Genomic DNA, 16,938 nt, shown 5'->3' on the forward strand with positions numbered 1-16,938 from the left:
ATCTCTTGTAATATTTTCCTTTTTCATGTATAATTGTATTGATTTGGGTCCTTTCTCTTTTTTCCTTGTTTAGCTAAAGATTTGTCAATTTTATTTATACTTTTAGAGAATTAGCTCTTATTTTGGTTAATCTTTTCACTGTTTTTCTATTCTTTATTTCATTTATTTCTTCTCTAATCTTTATGATTTCCTTTCTTTTGCTAACTTTGGGCTCAGTTTTTTTTCTCTTTTTCTAGTTCTCTGAGGCATAGAGTTAGGTTTATTTGGGATCTTCCTTGCTTTTTAATGTAGATGTTTATTGCTGTGAATGTCCTGTTAGAAATGCTTTTGTTGCATCTCATGAGTTCTGGTATGATGTGTTTCCATTTCCATTTGTTCTAAGAAACTTTTAAATTTCTCCTATAATTTCTTTCTTAATCCATTGGTCATTCAGGAGAGGGTTGTTTAATTTCCATTGTGTTTAAATTCCATTGTGTAATTTCATGTGTTCATGAATTTTCCAGTTTTCTTTCTATAACTGATTTCTAATTTATGACATTATGATCAGAGAAGATACTTGGTATGATTTCAGTCCTCTTGTTTTGTAGCCTACATATGGCCTATTCTGGAAAATGTTTCATGTGCACATGAGAAGAATATGTAATCTGTTGTTGGATAGAATATTCTGTATGTGTCAGTTAGGTAACTTTGGTTTATAGTGTTCAAATCTGCTGTTTCCTTATTGATTCTCTGTCTGGATGATCTGTCCATTTTTGAAAGTGTGTTATTAAAGTCCCTAACGATTACTGTTTATTTCTGTATATTACTATCTATTTCTCCTTTTAGCTCTTAGTTTTTGCTTTGTATATAAGTATGGCTACCCCTGCTTTTTTTTTTTTTTTTTTTTTTTTGGTTATCACTTGTTTGAAATGTCTTTTTCCATCCTTTCACCCTCAGTCTGTTTGTGTTTTTAAGGCTAAAGTGAGTCTCTTGTAGGTAGCTTATTATTGGATCTTGGTGTTTTGGGTTTTTTTTTTTTAAATCTATTCAGTCTTTGTACATCTTTTAACTGAAGAGTTTAATTTATTTACATTTAAAGTAATTATTGATAGGTAAGGATTTACTATTGCCATTTGTTGTTTCTGGTAGTTTTGTTGATCTGTTGTTCCTTGTTTCTTATCCTAATATCTTTTATTGTGTTTTGATGTCTTTTGAAACCAGTCTGCTTTGACTCCTTTATCATGTTCTTTTGTATATTTACTACAGGATTTTTCTTGTGGTTTCTTAAGGACAGCTTCACTGAGGATAGAGAGAATTGTTTTCTTTCATTATTTTGAATACATTGTCCCATTCACTCCTGGCCTGAAAAGTTTCTGTTGAAAAATCCTTAAGTAGTCTTATGAGGGTTCCCTTGTATGTAATTTTTTTCTTGCTACTCTTAAGATCCTTTTTTTTTTTTTTTGTCTTTTACTTTTGGTCATTTAATTGTAATATGTCTTGGTATAGCCCTATTTGGTTTCGTATTATTTGGGAACCTTTGGGCGTCGTGAATTTGGTTATCTGTTTTTCTCCTCATGTTTGGGAAGTTTTTAGCTGTTGTTGCTTTAAGTATACTTTCAGTTCCTTTCTCTTTCTCTTCTTCTCAGATTTCCATAATGTAAACATTGTTTCCTTTCACTGTGTCCCATAATTCCTATAGACTTTCTTCACTCTTTTTCTTTTCATTTTTTTCCTCTTGATTGGGTGTTTTCCAGTGTCCTATCCTCCATATTGCTGATTCTTTCTCCTGCATGGTTGAGTCTGCTTTCAAAACTCTATTGAATTCGTCAATTCAGTTATATTTTTCAACTCTAAGATTTCTGTTTATTTTTTTATGATTGCTGTCTCCTTGCACCCTTGCAAACCTCTTGCTTTGTTCATGCATTGTTTTCTTAATTTTGTTATTTGTATTTCCTTTTAGTTCACTAAACTTACTTAGGATTATTCTGAATTCTTTGGTAGTTCATAGATCTCCATTTTTTTTAAGAGTCAGGTATTGGAGGTTTATTAGTTTTCTTTGTTGGTGTAATATTTACATGATTTTTTATGATCGTTGGTTCCTTACATTGGTATCTGGGCATTTGATTAATTGGGCTCCTCTTCCAGACATTCTGTTTGCTTTGGCAGAGACAGTTCTTTACCAGTCTGCTCAGTTTGGGTTTCTGGGTGTGTCTGCTGGTAATGTCCTTAGGCAGACAGGGCCTGCTATTATGGTTTATTTTTGGGGTGAGGCAACTATCTGAGATCTCAGAATGGAGATAGGAGGTGTGCTACTGTTAGCTTGGTTCCCTGCGTAAGTGAGGCTGTAGACTGGGCTCTGCAGTTGCCTGGACTCTCTGGTCTGGCTTCCTAGATGGTTAGGACTGGGTATTGTCTTCATAGTAGAAGCAGCAATGAATTAGGACAGCAGGACAGTTCCCCAGGGCCTGTGCAGCTCATTCTTTGGGCAACCAAATTAGTCCAGAGTGTACACTGAATTCCCTGGTCAGATGAGGCCACCGATTTGTCTTCATAGAAGGGGGAAGTCACAGGCTGTGTTCTCTGTTCAAGCACAGGTAGGGCTGTTGAATGGACTGTGCAGCTTCCCATATGCTCTGGTTAGATTCCCTGGTCGACAGGCTAAAGTCTGTGTTCAGCAATGCATGAGGCTGCAAACTGGATTTTCTGCCAAAGCACAGCTGGAAAAGCAACTCGAAAGCCAGTAAAGCTCTTTGTTTGTTGTCATAACTCAAGCCAACCTGCACCCCAAGTTCCTTGACTGAACAGGGCCACTGGTTTTACCCTGAAAACTATCAGCTCTGCCTGCCCACCTCTCATCTTGAGTGCTGCTGGGACACACAGCTTTAAGGAGTTGTCACCAGCCCTTCTGGTCAGATGGGATGCCAGAAGACATGCTCCACAGTAGGGTGGGTGTGAGGGCCTTTGCCTGGGTAGGAGTAGGGGGACACTCTAGACTGTTCTGTTTCCCAAACAGCCTCTTCAGCTGGTAGGGGCTGGGAGCTGCCCTCAGACTTAACTATGAAGTAATCCCCCTGTTTGTGCATAGAATGGGAGCACTCCATGTCCTGTACTGGCTTTGCTCCAGGGATCAATCAGCTCTGCCTGCCCAGCTCTGGGCTCAGGCAGTACTGGACCACACGGCTTGCAGGAGTTGTTATCAGCCCTTCTAGTCAAATGGGGTTGGAGGATGCCCTAAAATGGATGGTGCCATGATTCAGCTCCTTGTCTGGGCATGGGAAAACCAGGCTCAAGGGCTGGCAAAAGTCTTTGTTTGAGGAGCTGAACCAGGCATGTTCTCTGGTCAGCATATGCCCAGTTTGGTTCTGCAGATGATCAAAACCGCTGATCGGGATTACTGCTTGGGGACTGCAGGTATGATCGGTCTGCCAAGATCTGTGTATTGCAAGCCCCTACCCACTTCTCCGTCGTAGTCAAATTCCCAGTGATTGAGCCCTGCAGATTCCCCTGCTATCCCCATGGTGCAAGATCAGAGTAGGGGCTCCCACAAATCAACCCATAATGCCGGGTTCTCTTTTCCCACTGGAGGAACCAGAGGCTCAGGAGAAATCTCTTCACGTGGTGCTGCACTGGCCTTGGGGAAGGACAATGTGGTCACTTTTCTTAACCCTTCTAATGGCATCTTTCTGGGTTTCCGTGGTACGGATGGTGCTTTAGGCTTATCCTTGTGTTCTAGGATTCTCTCAGTGATGTCTTATTCTTTAATAGTTGTTCTTGTGAAGGGGAGCAAAGTTGCCATCTTGGTGACATCACTCGTCAGTTTTTTCACTAGTACCAGATTGCTTTAATTATTGGATTTTAAAAGATGTGTGGTAATATGGCAGGCAAGATACCCTCTTACTGTTTTTTTTCAAAACCCTTTGGCTATTCTTGCCCATTCTTTCAGATAAAATTTTAAATTGATTTTCTAAGTACCTTGCCTTCCTCCTCAAAACTCTCATTGGCATTTTGATTGGCGTTACATTACCTGTCTATATTAAATTGGGGGTAACTGCATTCTCTGCAGGATTGACTTCTCTAGAAACATGATATAAATCTGTTAATTTATTTGTCTTAAAATGTTCGTCCCTGATGTCATCATTTAGGTCTTAGACTTTTCTTGATAAATTAATTTCCAGGGATTTAACTTTTTCTTCAAAGGATATCTTAGTTTAAAAACGGAGCACTTTTTTTTTTAAGCCATAATATTGTGTATTGGAAAGTTATATTGAAAGGACAACCTAATTTTTCAGGCCAGACAAAAATGAATCAGTAAGACCATAAATGCTTTGTCCAGGCTGTCCACTTAAAAATTTTTTTCAACTTTTAAAAAACTTCATTGAAGTATAATTTACATACAATAAAATGCACTCATTTAAGTACCAAATGTCTACACTCATGTAACCATTACCCAAGGAGTACCTTTGTGAGTAACATGTTGCTTGATATTGGCAGATAATCAGCAAATACTGGTATAATTCAATTCTCAGAATCATTTGCTGTGCCCGATATTAAGGACCAGCACTTTCAAAAAGCTCAACACATGTTTTGCAGAATGTAAAATGGGACGTTAAGTTTCACTGTCATCTCTCAATAGCTAATGCTATTTTTGTTTTTTGCATGTTAGGTGGCTCTGCTTTTAACAGACATTTATATTACGGGGCTGCAGATTTTGTACTAATTCATTGTGTATCCCTAAAAATCTCTTCTAGAAGTGAAAAGCCTGATAGAAATAGGGGGGTAAAAAACAGCCCTAAGAGTCTAAATCACGGCAGATGGGCTTGTTGAGGAGTTAGTGTGTGTCTGGTTTCCTTGTGCTCCGAACACTTGGTAGAGTGAGCCAGTGCTGGGCCCCAGATGCTCAGTGGCCGCTAAACATACTTCCAGTGTTTCAGTGGAAGTATTTTTATATTTATGGGGCACAGAAGTGTGTAAAAGTTAGGTAAAATATTAGGTTTTTCCCCATAGCCACTTTCCATAAATTATCTTTCTAATTCTCAGATTATATTACTCTCACCTGTATCAGGCTAAGTTAATTTCCACCTACAAAACTAACCAGTGATTTATGAAAAGCAAAGGTAATAACTGAGCTGAAGGGTTAATAATCAATCTGATCAATCTAATGATCAACAAAGACCTCCTTATGGAATTTTACATTCGTTAAGGGAGTTTAGAGCTTTGATGTAGTTCAGCTTGAGTTTCTTTCTTTCAATCCTTTATTTAGAGTCTCTTAAAAGAAAAATAAAGTACTCCTCATGGCTTTGCTAAAATGAAAGCTTGAAAGAATGCTGTGTCACAACACCACACTTTGCCTCTAAAACAATTAGAGGAAAATATCACTTTTTCAATAAGAAATTCCAAACATAATCTTCAAATCATACTAAAGGCAATCGAGATTAAATATATGAGATCCATATCAGAAAAGTAGACATAATTTAAATCTCTACAATGATGGTGTGGATTTGTTCATAGTACATGTTAATATTTGACCTTTCCCACCTCAGATTCCTCTCTGCAGATAGGAGATGATTGTACCTAATTCATGGATTATGAGGATGAAATAAATTAGGATATTTAAAGGGTTTAGCACAGGGCCTAGCTCTTAGTAAGCTTTCGGTAAATATTAGCTGTCATTGTTTTCTATTTATTTTAAAATGAGATTTATATAACAATATATGCTCAGGAAAATGTGGTGTATTATAGAGGAGGGCTGGATTCAAGCGACTTTGGATCAAATCCCAGCTGTCTTGCAGTGAGACCTTTGGCAAATTATTTTGTCCTTCTGATCTCTGATTTCTTCATCTATTAAGAGGTGTTATGAAGCACTCCTTACGTGTTTATTTGTGGATTAATCAAGACAGTGTATTTGAAAGTTCTAGTCCTTTTGCCTGGCACTGTAAAAATTCAGTAAATATTAGTTGCATCTGATTGATTCTAGTTGAATCTATTTGCAAAGAATGTTATCTGTCAAAAACGAATTCCTGCTTTTTTCTGGAAATTTTACTTTCCTTTTGTTTGTTCTATGATTTTTATAAATATTTTACAAAATGTTTTGTCTTCTAATAGATGTTTTCTTTTTCGGTTTGTTTTTGTTGTTCTAGTTTACTTTTTTGGAAGATTGCCTGGGTGCTTGCGCAAATAAATTGATTTTGAATTTTTTTTTTTAAGTGGAATAGTGTACTCCATTTAGGGAGTAGTGCTGTAAGAAGTCTCTTGGTACCTGTTAAGGAACTCACTTATGATTCTGCGTAGACTAGATCAGTGGCCACTCTTTCAACCGAAGTTTGCCAGAATAGAACTCTGGTGTAGGGAGAAATGTCTTTGCAGCAGAGAATAACGTAGTTACCATTGTTTGCCAGCGTCACGTAGTTAGGAGTGTTTTCAGTAGTACTTCTGCCTTTCCTCCAGTAATGGAGGAGGTGGAGCTGGTGGGGGGGGCAGGAGTGACTTGTTTAAATGCAGATTCCTGAGCACCACCCAAGATCTCCTAAATTAGAACAGTTGCAAGTGGGCTCCAGGAATTCTTATTTTAATTAATTTTCCTAGTGATTCTTATTTATGTTCATTAACATTCACGAATCACTAGTTTACACATAATTTGAATTGCTGGGTCATAACACTAGAACATGTTCCCAGGCCCATTTGAAAAAAATCTACAGCTGTGAGTTTGTTACCAGTGCTAAAATAAAGCATTTGTGTGAGCTGACAGGTGCTGCTACATGGTCTGCCATGTCTGTAGTTTCATTCCAGCGATAGTGTCCATCCTAAGCACTGGAAAAGAAAAAAATGAGTTCACAGTTCGTTTAGCAGAGCAAGTGTTTGGTCCAAAGCCACCCCTGTACACATCAATTATTCAACAACAAAACAAACAAACAAAAAAATGCGAGTATTTTATTAGACATTTGCAAATATTTCTTAAAGTGCATGCATACTACAAAACTGTACAGTTTTGGTGATCTGGGAAAACAGCTGACTGAAGGCAGGAGATCTAGTTTCCATATGAGAAGAGTTCTTCTCTGATTATATTCCTCAGAAAGAAGCTGTAACTCATACAGTGTCACGGTAAATTGCTAAGACTTATTTCCATAAGCTATACTTCATAAACAAGAAACATAGCTATTCCTATGCCCCTTTTCTGTCTGTTTGTAATTAATGACATTTTCCCTCATCCCTGTTGCTCCCACACTGGAGCCACCAGAGATCACAGAAGGGCAGTAATGGGCAAAAGGAAGAGGACTTTGATAATCTTAGAACTAAGATTCCTCGTTCATCCAAGAAGCATTTTGAGTCTCTCCTGTGTTCCAGGTACTGGGAAAGATGCCCTTAAGTCACTCCTTATTTTATGAATGAAGGAACTTGGGTTCACCCGTCCAACAGAACATGGAACTGATTCTTGGTAAAATCACCTGAGTTCTTCACAAACTTAATCCTCCTTGTCTTCTGTTTCTCCTGTGCTCCACGCCTGTTCCCCAGGGGATTTTGAAGGGTTGGCAAAGCTCCAGTGCAGCGACATTATGCCCCAGGATTATTGTGGGCCCCTCTGCATAGGTTGCTCACGGGAGCTAGAGGAATCAGCTGATGGATTCGTAGAAAACTTCACCTTCTAGGCTTAGCTGATAAGATTTTCTTCTTAAGGAATTTTGGTTGATTTAGCCCTTATCTCCATAAAAGCAATATTCCTAAGAGAAGGTCCAAGTTTTATTTCAGTCATAATTATTGGTTTCATAATTATTGGAACATGGAAATTAACCATTTCTCACTCGAGCTCTCCTCCTTCCATATAAGGTCATCAGTTTAAAACATTTATTGCCTGTAGTTACCTAATTGGTCTGTTAAATTATTTACCAACATGAAAATAATCAAATGAGTCAGTCAGTGTAGTATTTCATCTAGAAATTCCATGTAGGATATTTCCCTGAAATAGCACATTTATAGCTATGAACCTCTCTTTTGAGCTCCATACTTGCTGCATTTGTAAGTGTAGAGTGGACATCTCTACCTGGATATTTAAACTCCTTAGGTAACAGGTTGACCTGACCCCTGCACCTTCCATGCTCTCTAGCCTTACCAGACTGCTCTTGCAACCCCCCAAATGGGACACGCCTTTCACTGTTCTGACTTTGCACATGCTGTTTCTTCTGCCAAAAATGATCACCCTTCCTTATCTACCTGGTGAGTTCTTAGCAGAGTGATTTTGTTCCACCATCTGTACAGATAAATGAGAACTGTCAGCTTCTATGAGTATGATGCTTTTTTTTCTTATTCAGATTCATAATCTCAAATATTGCCATCCTTTTACTTGCAATAATTTCTTTTATTGATCTCTAATCTATTCTTTATTTTCACCACTTTTTGCTTTCCTTTATTTTTTTCCCTCTTCGCTTGTTCTCTTTCCCTTTCAGTCTTTATTTATTTTAAGTTTAATTAATTTATTCTAATGCATTTGACTTTAATTAAAACCATTAAGTCATCATCTAAATAGTCATGTCAATTCAGTATCGTTTCCCCATCAACAGTCCACAGAGGACAACAAAGAGTTGTATGGCATAATTACTCTAATAAAATAACATTTTTTGCTTAATATATCTTTATTAAACAGCTTTATTGAAGTATAACTAATATATAGTAAATTTCACATATTTGAAGCGTACAATTTGGTAAGTCTTGACAAATGTATTCACCTGTGAAACCATCCCCACAGTTCACGCAGTGCACATGGTCATCACCCTCAGAGGTTTCCTACTGCCTCTTTGTAATCCCTCTCCCATCTTTCCCTCTAGCCCTCCCTCTCCCTGCACTTAGAGGGAAACCAATCCTGTGGTCTCTGGAGGATCTTCTAGTTTCTTCTCCGGAATGATATCATTGGCAGGTAATGGAGGATCCTGAGGAAGAAGCATTTGACTAGAATACGAAAGTCAGCTTGTTATGATCACATTAATGGTGGCAGGTAGAGAACTGTCGCAGCAAGTCTAGTGACCACATAAATCCCGAGACCCCTTTACAGCTGTAGTTTTTCACTTCTTTATCCATCTACCCTCTCTTAGATTTGTAGGCTACTTGGGAAATTGTAGAGTCTGCCAGAGAGTACATGTGACTTGAATATGGATTTGACTGTGGCTTCTGTTACGATTACCCTAGAAGGGGGACCTGTTGGTGCATCACAAAATGTCTGGAGCAGCAGCAACAAGCAGCTTATTTGAAGTGGCCTTTTTCCATTTTACTTTAGCAAAAGGCCTTTAAAAAGCAAACAGAGTTACTCAGATTAAAGATAGGATTAATTTCTGCTTATGCAGCTAAATACATAAGCAATAAGTGTAAATATTTAATAAGTGAATATAAAAGGGCTCTTATAAACACAGAGTCAATAAACAACCTCAATAAAGTTCAGGAAAACAGTTTGCGTCTTGCTTGGTATGATGTTTTCTTTATTCAGTTAGATGAACAAACCATGATTTCATCATCAGTCAACAGGATAGGAAAGAGACCATCAAAGCAAACTACAGGAGAGTCCAGATTGATTCGTGCCAAACAAATGTTTGTGGCTAACAGCTGTATTATCACTGATTCTAATTTACGCAGCCGGGGTTCTCCTTTCATTTCCTACGTGAGATGAATGTCGTCTTATATGATACAGACAACCTCTCTGCTGCTTGAGTAATGAATCCGGTAAGCTCTCCCCTCTGGGTAGCCTCACCCCTCTTTGTTGCGGGGGTGGGAAGTGGCCTGCTACAGTTTTAGTTATTCTTTAAAAACAGCTTATGAGACACTTTCTAAGGTGGTATGAGTCCATTAGTGAACTATCCCAGCATTTGAATCAAAAATACCAGTTTGTTGTGTCAAAACCTTTGGATGTGCAGGTTGTAAATTACTAACTTTCTTCCTTTTCCTCTCTAGTACTTAAATAAAAACTTGAATACTGAAGAAAAAGAAAGAACATGCTGTAGTTTCTGCCTGCTACCTGAGATTCCTTGATTTATTCTGCAGTAGATTTCTCTCCTCAGAGTTCAGACTGAGTTTGAACAGGTCTTAAGAGGCTTTATGTAACAGAAGGAGGCTAAGTGTACAGGACAGTTGATCTAGAATGCACGTTAGTTGTGGATAGTGTGTTTAGCCAGCAGAATTCTGCTCATAGCAGAGGGCATCTAATCCCAGGAAAACATCTGGAAAAGAGAAGCAGGAACCACAGAGAGAACCCATAGTGGAGTGAAGAGAGCCCTGGGCTTGGTGTGAGCAATCTGAGTCCAGCCCTGGCTCTGCCGCTCAGTGGGTGCCTGTCAGCAAGTCATTTCTTGACCTGAGTCATATTTTTTTTTCAACTCTAAAATAATTCTTGCCTCACTGGATTGCCATGAGGATGAAATAATGTTTGTGAGAACAAGTGGCATAGAAGGTGCCCAATAAATGATAATAAACAATTGGAAAGCAGAGCCAACAATGAAAGGTTAGTGACAGTGTGAGAGAAATGCCCTCTAAAGTTTCTTTAATCCCATGGTTTTTTACCCTGGCAGCACGTTAAGACACCCATGCCTGTGGGCTCCACTCCAGACGAAGATGATCAGAATCTCTGGAGGTAGAGCCCAGGCATAGAAAAAGTTTTTAAGTGCTCCGGGAACTTCGACATGCCGTCAGTATTAGAACCATGAAGCCATTCCCTTCATTAAACATGTAGAAATTTCAGCCAAAGATAAGTAAGAAGAGGAAGGTTCAAGATCATACTGCTAGTTGTGGCAAACAAAGCCTTGGACATAGGCTTCTGTGTTCCAATCTCTCACCTCTGTTTCATGAAAGACTTAATATTCTCTGATTTCCAGAGATCTCAAGAGCAGCTGTCATGTTCTGGCCCATTAACTCATCAAATGCTGCTGAAAATCTGTGTGTGTGAGTGTGTGTGTGTGTGTGTATGTAAACAGGAGTCCCTCTGTAAGGGGGATTAGTCAGTCTAGTCAGTCAGTCTAGTAAGGAAGACAGCTATTAAACAAGAACAGGATCAGTTATATGGGATCAGAGAAGGGGGAACACCAAACCCTGTAGGGAGGGTGGATCCACAAAGCTAGCTTCTCAGAGACTGAGGCAGAGGTAGAGCGGGAAAAATGAATAGGCAGGGAGAGGAAAGGCATTTCAGGCAGAGGAAATAGCCAATATAAAGGCACAGTGATATTCCAGGAAGGGTAGGTGGTTTCATGTGCTAAAGGGATGAGTGTGTGGCGGTGCGAATGTAAGAAGAGGGGCTGGAAGCGCAGTTAGCGGCAGCACTGGTTTTCACCTGAATTTCAGAATAAAGTTTTGAAATTGGCTACTACCACTTAGATTAACTACTTACATGCCTTGGTCTGGTTAACTTTCTGGTGCAACTGAACAGATTGATTTGGTCTGTTATTTCTGGATATTTCAGAAAGACAAAAAATATCCAATTATACATATTTGAAGCATTTCTATTTCTGTCATAGTCAGAACCAGTAGCAGAATAAAAATCCAGAAAGGAGAAGAGGGAAGAAGCATAGAATCAATCTCTTTGGGTTTTAAGAAACGAAAATATATAGCAGAAAGCAGGCATCTTCAACCAGTTTATTGAACTCTCTCCTAGAGATTTTTCCATTTAAAAAAAAAAAAGGTGGCATATCTGTGAGAAGAAATCCCCCCTAATATGTGTAATTAACTAAACAAGAAAAAGAAGTATCTCTGAGAAGAAGCCCGTCCTAGACATATGGGTAATTAATGAATAAAAAGAAAAATTTTACCCAACTTGAGAAACTTGATTCAGGGAGCAAAAGCCTTGGATAAAGAGGGCATAGAAAGCCTTCCACGGTCTTTTTGTCCTGTGAAACAAATTATTTTCCATTCGAAGCTCCAAATTGCATTTCCTACCCTGCTGCAGTGCTGAGAGCACGATTCTGGTGCATTGTGGCTCTTCCAGGGATACTCCTGATATCAATCTTGAAGCCTAGGCAGAATGAGGATGGGAGTCAGAGTTGATCTGTGCCAGAATTCCTGCTGAGAATTAGCCCAGTTCCATTATGTGTGGGCGAGCCCGCAGTTCCCCGCCCTTGCCTGTTTGGGGTGCACAGATACAGCTGAGAGACTGCAGGGAGCACCAAGTTAAGACGGCACATGATAGGAGCACCATCACTTACTCTTCTGTAATGAGCTGTGGGAAACTAAAACGATCAGGTTTTTCCACCATTCAGTGCAGCTGTGGTGCCTCTGAAAAGCTAGTTCTGCTCAGTAAGACAAGAAACATCCAGAAGAATTGTGGATGGACTCTCAGAGTGAGCAGGGACCCCAGGGCCCTGAGTCTTTTTTAATTCCTCCAGCTAAGTGGAGTACTAAGGGGCAGATGGCTTGGCGTGCATCTTCTTCATCAGATGAAGAAACTGAGGCCCACGGAGGTGAAGTGGCTTCCCCAAATCAAAGGAGCCAAGCCAGAGCTTGTAGTAACTAGGTCTTCTCACTCCTATGGGCTAAATTGTAGTCCATGAACCTGGTTATGGTTATAGTTAACTAGGTTGTCAGAGATAGGACAGGATGTGTAATAAGAGTATATTGTGAAAGCTTTCCTGATTTGGGGAAAAAACAGAGAATGATGAACTCAAAATTTGGTCTCTATGCCTTTCTTAATTCTATTTAATATGTATTCACATACAGGATGCAGTTTCTCAAACTGCATATTTCTGTGTTTCATCTCACAGGTTGCCTGTTTATCAGAGTAGAGCTTTGGTGTTATGAAGCCCATCCTTGACTTGGCTTTAACCACTCAGGAGACCTGTGCGTCCTGGCAGCCCCACTCATCTCACTGTGTGCTCCCGCCTTCTGGCCGTGTGTAAATGTGCCTGGTGCAGCACACACATGTCCCTGTGGAGTCCTGCTTACTGCTTTTCTGTCTTAGATGGCCAGTTCATCCCAGGCCTTTGATGTCTGTGTTTCGTTCTTTCTGAGACTTTCCTGCCTCATAGATTTTAACTTTGGAAACCTTTGCATGGGATTTGTGCAAGTAATATTTTAGGTTGGTTTGCACAGAACCTGTCATATTTTGTAAGAGTCAGTTCTCATGTAAGCTCCTTGTTTTTGAACATTACTCTTTCCTGTGGAGAATCCCCTGCTTTGGAGTGGTGTGTGTTCTTCCTCTTGTCTCTTTCCTCCTCATGGTAATGACAGCGAGGAGTGCCTCCCTTCAGGGTCACTTACCCTCATTCCACTTGCAGGGAGAGTTCATGAGTATTCATGTATTCTCCAGAGAGTGTCTGACCTGGAAACTGAGAGTGTCATGATAGGGGAGGTGTATGATGCCCAATCCCGTAATTAGTGAAGGTTGCTGCATCCCAGCTCACCTTTCTGGGTAAAGCGCAGAGGATCCTGACTCTAGGAAATAACCCAGAAAGTGCTGCACAGCCATCACTTCACTGTTCAGATCTAATAGTAAATCAGGCCCAGGATTTTCTGCACTTACTGAACACCTGTTAGGTATACATGGGAATCCTCTTATCTGTGAATTCGTTGTTGGTAAGGAACTGTGGCCAGCATTGCACCTGGCACATAGGAGGAGAACTGGGAATACGTGTTGAATGAAGGGGAATTGGTGAAAAACTGGGGGTTTTCAGGGTATCCTGTCCTGAGGCAGATTCAGATAGAAGTGGTTCTCCTGTAACCTAACAGCCAGTTCTTTTGTGAGGCTCAGCTACAACTTGACTTTCTTCCAAAGATGAAAAGGAAAAGCATTATTCATCTGAGACTTGCCTTGCAGTGTTTAGCACAAATTTGGTTTCTAAGGAAAGGCTGGCAAAGCATCGATGCAGGAAAAATTATCCTGAGGTATTATTCTCTTATGACCATAGACTGAGCAAGATTTTTGTATGGTTACTGTAGCCATGAAAATACTAATCATTGGACAACATTCCTAGTGCAGCAGATACCAGCCCACAGAGCGCTTTGATGAAAGTCAGGGAGTAGGGCTAACAGAAATGTAATGCCAGCGGGCCAGCACTCTCTCTACCAACTCCAAACATTTATTCAGCGTCTTACTATGTGTAAAATCCATAATTTCTCCTTGCTTTTGCTTGTTTTTCAAATGTCAGTCTGAAGGCAGAGCGTAAGTTTTGTAACTGATGAATTGTGGCCATTATTTGTGCTTAAAAAATGTTATTTTTGCTCACTTTTAAATGAACTTGGAGTTCAAGGCTAGGGTTTGGATGGTATGTGGCACACACTGGGTGCTCAGTAAATATATAAACGAAGGCAGAGTGCTGGGAGGAGGTTAAGGGGAGGGGAGGGAGTGACCTGTACTTGGGCCCTGGAGTCTGCCTGCACGGGGTCCAGCAGGCTCTGCCAGTAACCAGTCAGGTGACATGGTAGCATCCACTGACTTTAACTCTTGGATTGCTCAAATGATACCTTGTAGGGGGTTTGAGAGGCTTAAATGCATAAATACATGTAAATGTCTGATACAGAATGACTCAATAAGCCAGTTTTTTAATAAATGTAATAATAATGTTCATGACTTCCAGTGATTATCTTCTTTGAGAAAGCACTTGTCTGTTTATCTTCCTGTACTTTAAGATGAGTACCCATCAGTTAACATGGATTCCTCAGGGCAGGGAGAGCCAAGCACACTAAAACTGCTCGGAAGGACGGGCAGTCACACAGCCTCCCGGGGATGCCCCGGTGCCGCTGCCCAGCTGCCCTCGTGCGGCTTCCGTCTTGCTGGGGTCTCGGGCTTCCAGTGGAACCTCACCTGACCACTCTTCTCTTGCTGGATGAAGGGCCAGATTCTCCTTTCCTTTGTGTATGCATACTTTTTTCTTGAAGGATAGAGAGCAGGTTTGCCTGAGAACCAGCCCTTTATTAGCCCATCTTCCTAGGGGCTTGACCTGGAGGTGGAAGAGACAAGCTGGAGAGGCAGGGAAGGCGCTCTGGCCATGGGTGGGTGCTGGTGCTTCTTAACCCGTTGGTGGAAACAGTGTTGTGCATCTAAGAGACTCTAATTTGACCTCTTTCAGAGACATCACTATATTTTCCCCAAGGTTAGATTTCCTCAGAATGAGAGTGTATTTCCTAAAAGTTTTTGCTGTGAGGTAGAGTAATAATAAAAACATAAAAGCCTTTAATCCAGCTAATGAGTAATATTGGAGACTGGTGGCAAGTCAGACAGTTTCCCCAGTGATTTCCTGAAGTAATTGATGTGCATAGACAATTTGGGAGCCATGGGAGGAGACCTGCTTTGGAAGGTCTAGTACAACCAGCTTACAGCCAGCTCCATTTCTCCGTGCAGGACCTGGAAGAAGAGGGGCCCTGGCTTCTCCCCCTGCACGTGGCTCACACTGCGTGCAGCCTGGGTTCTGGGGGCCGGCTATCAAATCACTTCATTCTCAGGACAGCTAAATTCCGATGTAGGTACTGCTTTTAGCTCCATTTACAGAGGAGGGAACAGAGGTTCAGAGAAGATAAAAATTTTCTCAAGGTCAAACAGTCCCTAAGTGATATAATCAGTAAAACATTCAGGCTCCAGAGCCTTTTCTCTTGACCACTGCTCTACTGGCTTGAGGAGTTAGTCCTGTCCGAGGGTCTCAGCCTGGAGCCGGAGGAGTCCAAAGCGTATGTAGCATTTCTTTTCCCACTGCTTTTAAAATACTTTCAGTAGGATTCCGGGCACAAGTAGCATTGTTCATCTCAACAGGGGCAGGCTGCCTGTGGGGGCTGCATGGGGGCTCAGCACTTTCCCTGGAGGGGCCTCTGCCCGCAGCAGAGCAGCACCCTGCCACAGGTCAGGGTCTCCGGGAGGCATTGCTGAGTTGGAGTTTGCCAGGCAGGTTATTTATCAGGGGTCCCCTGCTGAAGGGGGTGCACACAGGGGGAAGTTGAGCTGCCACGCAGGCCTGATGGCCTCAGCCACACCGGTAGGCGTGGTGGAGCAGACAAGGTCCCTCAGAGCTGCCGCGTGTGATCTGAAAGGGCAGGGCCTTTATATCTGTGCCACCATCAGGCAGTGGATGTGGGAGGGTCACCCCTTGGGCATGGATGCTCTTTTCAGCTGAGGTGACTCTGAAGGAGCTGACAGCAGCCCTAGTCACTGAGGCGACACGTTCTTCCTTGAGTAGGGGCTCTAGGTGGTGCCATCTTGACACTTTCAGTCTTATTGGCAGTGTGAGTCTGCACAGTGGGAAATGCTTTCCTCACACTTAGCCTGTTATTTGTTTGGATTCTAGATAAATGGGCATTGCACAAATAAAGACAGATCCTCAGCTTTCTGGAATCCTTTCACTATAGCCCGAGGCAGAGGCAAAGGTATAACATCAGTATATATATTTGGACCATGTGATTAAAGCCATACCTGGCATTTTTGGAGACACATGAAGAGTTTGTTCTATACACATCATGTCTTTCAAGGGGAGCCATTTGGCTTTTTTTCTAGAGGCCGGAGTCTAAAGCTGAAAGCCACAGTGCAGTGGTAGAAAATCTCTAGTTACATTTTGCTTGCCAGTTGTCTTTAGAGAAATCTTTCAGTGATTAAGATTCCAGGTTTAACCCCCTTTTTTGGCTCCTTCCATCATGAAACTAAATCAGTCTTCCCACTCACTTCAGCACAGACTTTAAACTGCATCGCAGCTGATTTACATCTTGTCCACACAAGTTGACCTCAGGGGTTGTTCCCGTGTTGTCCAGTGGGCGGCTTTGCCCTGCAGGCTCCGTGACTGCTGTGTCCCACAGCTGGCCACACTGCTGCCCACAGCTGGCTCTGGCCACCAACAGTCTCAACTGCAAGGTGTACAAAACCTCCCTCCATTTCCTTTCTTACAGGTTGGAAAGCTTATCCAAGAAGCAGCTGGAAGAAGTAATTTGAAGCGAGTAACCCTGGAACTTGGAGGGAAAAGTCCCAATATTATCTTTGCAGATGCTGATTGTAAGTCAACCACAGATCTCCTGACGTCCTGG

General features: G+C 41.2%; 1 protein-coding gene across 6 annotated transcripts in view; it reads left to right on the forward strand.

The window, feature by feature from the left end:
- The window catches only part of ALDH1A2 (aldehyde dehydrogenase 1 family member A2), a 274,620-nt gene that overhangs the window by 244,925 nt on the left and 12,757 nt on the right, over positions 1 to 16,938 (forward strand). For all 6 annotated transcript variants that reach the window (XR_012073270.1, XM_072962340.1, XM_031672730.2 and 3 more), the window contains one exon: positions 16,804 to 16,906. Coding sequence is in view for 5 of the 6 variants with exons in the window: in XM_072962340.1 (XP_072818441.1) it covers positions 16,804 to 16,906 (103 nt within the window). In the remaining variant the exon portion in view is untranslated. The remainder of the gene's footprint in view (positions 1 to 16,803; positions 16,907 to 16,938) is intronic.

Source organism: Vicugna pacos, chromosome 6 (assembly GCF_048564905.1).
Source record: "Vicugna pacos chromosome 6, VicPac4, whole genome shotgun sequence".
Lineage (NCBI taxonomy): Eukaryota > Metazoa > Chordata > Mammalia > Artiodactyla > Camelidae > Vicugna > Vicugna pacos.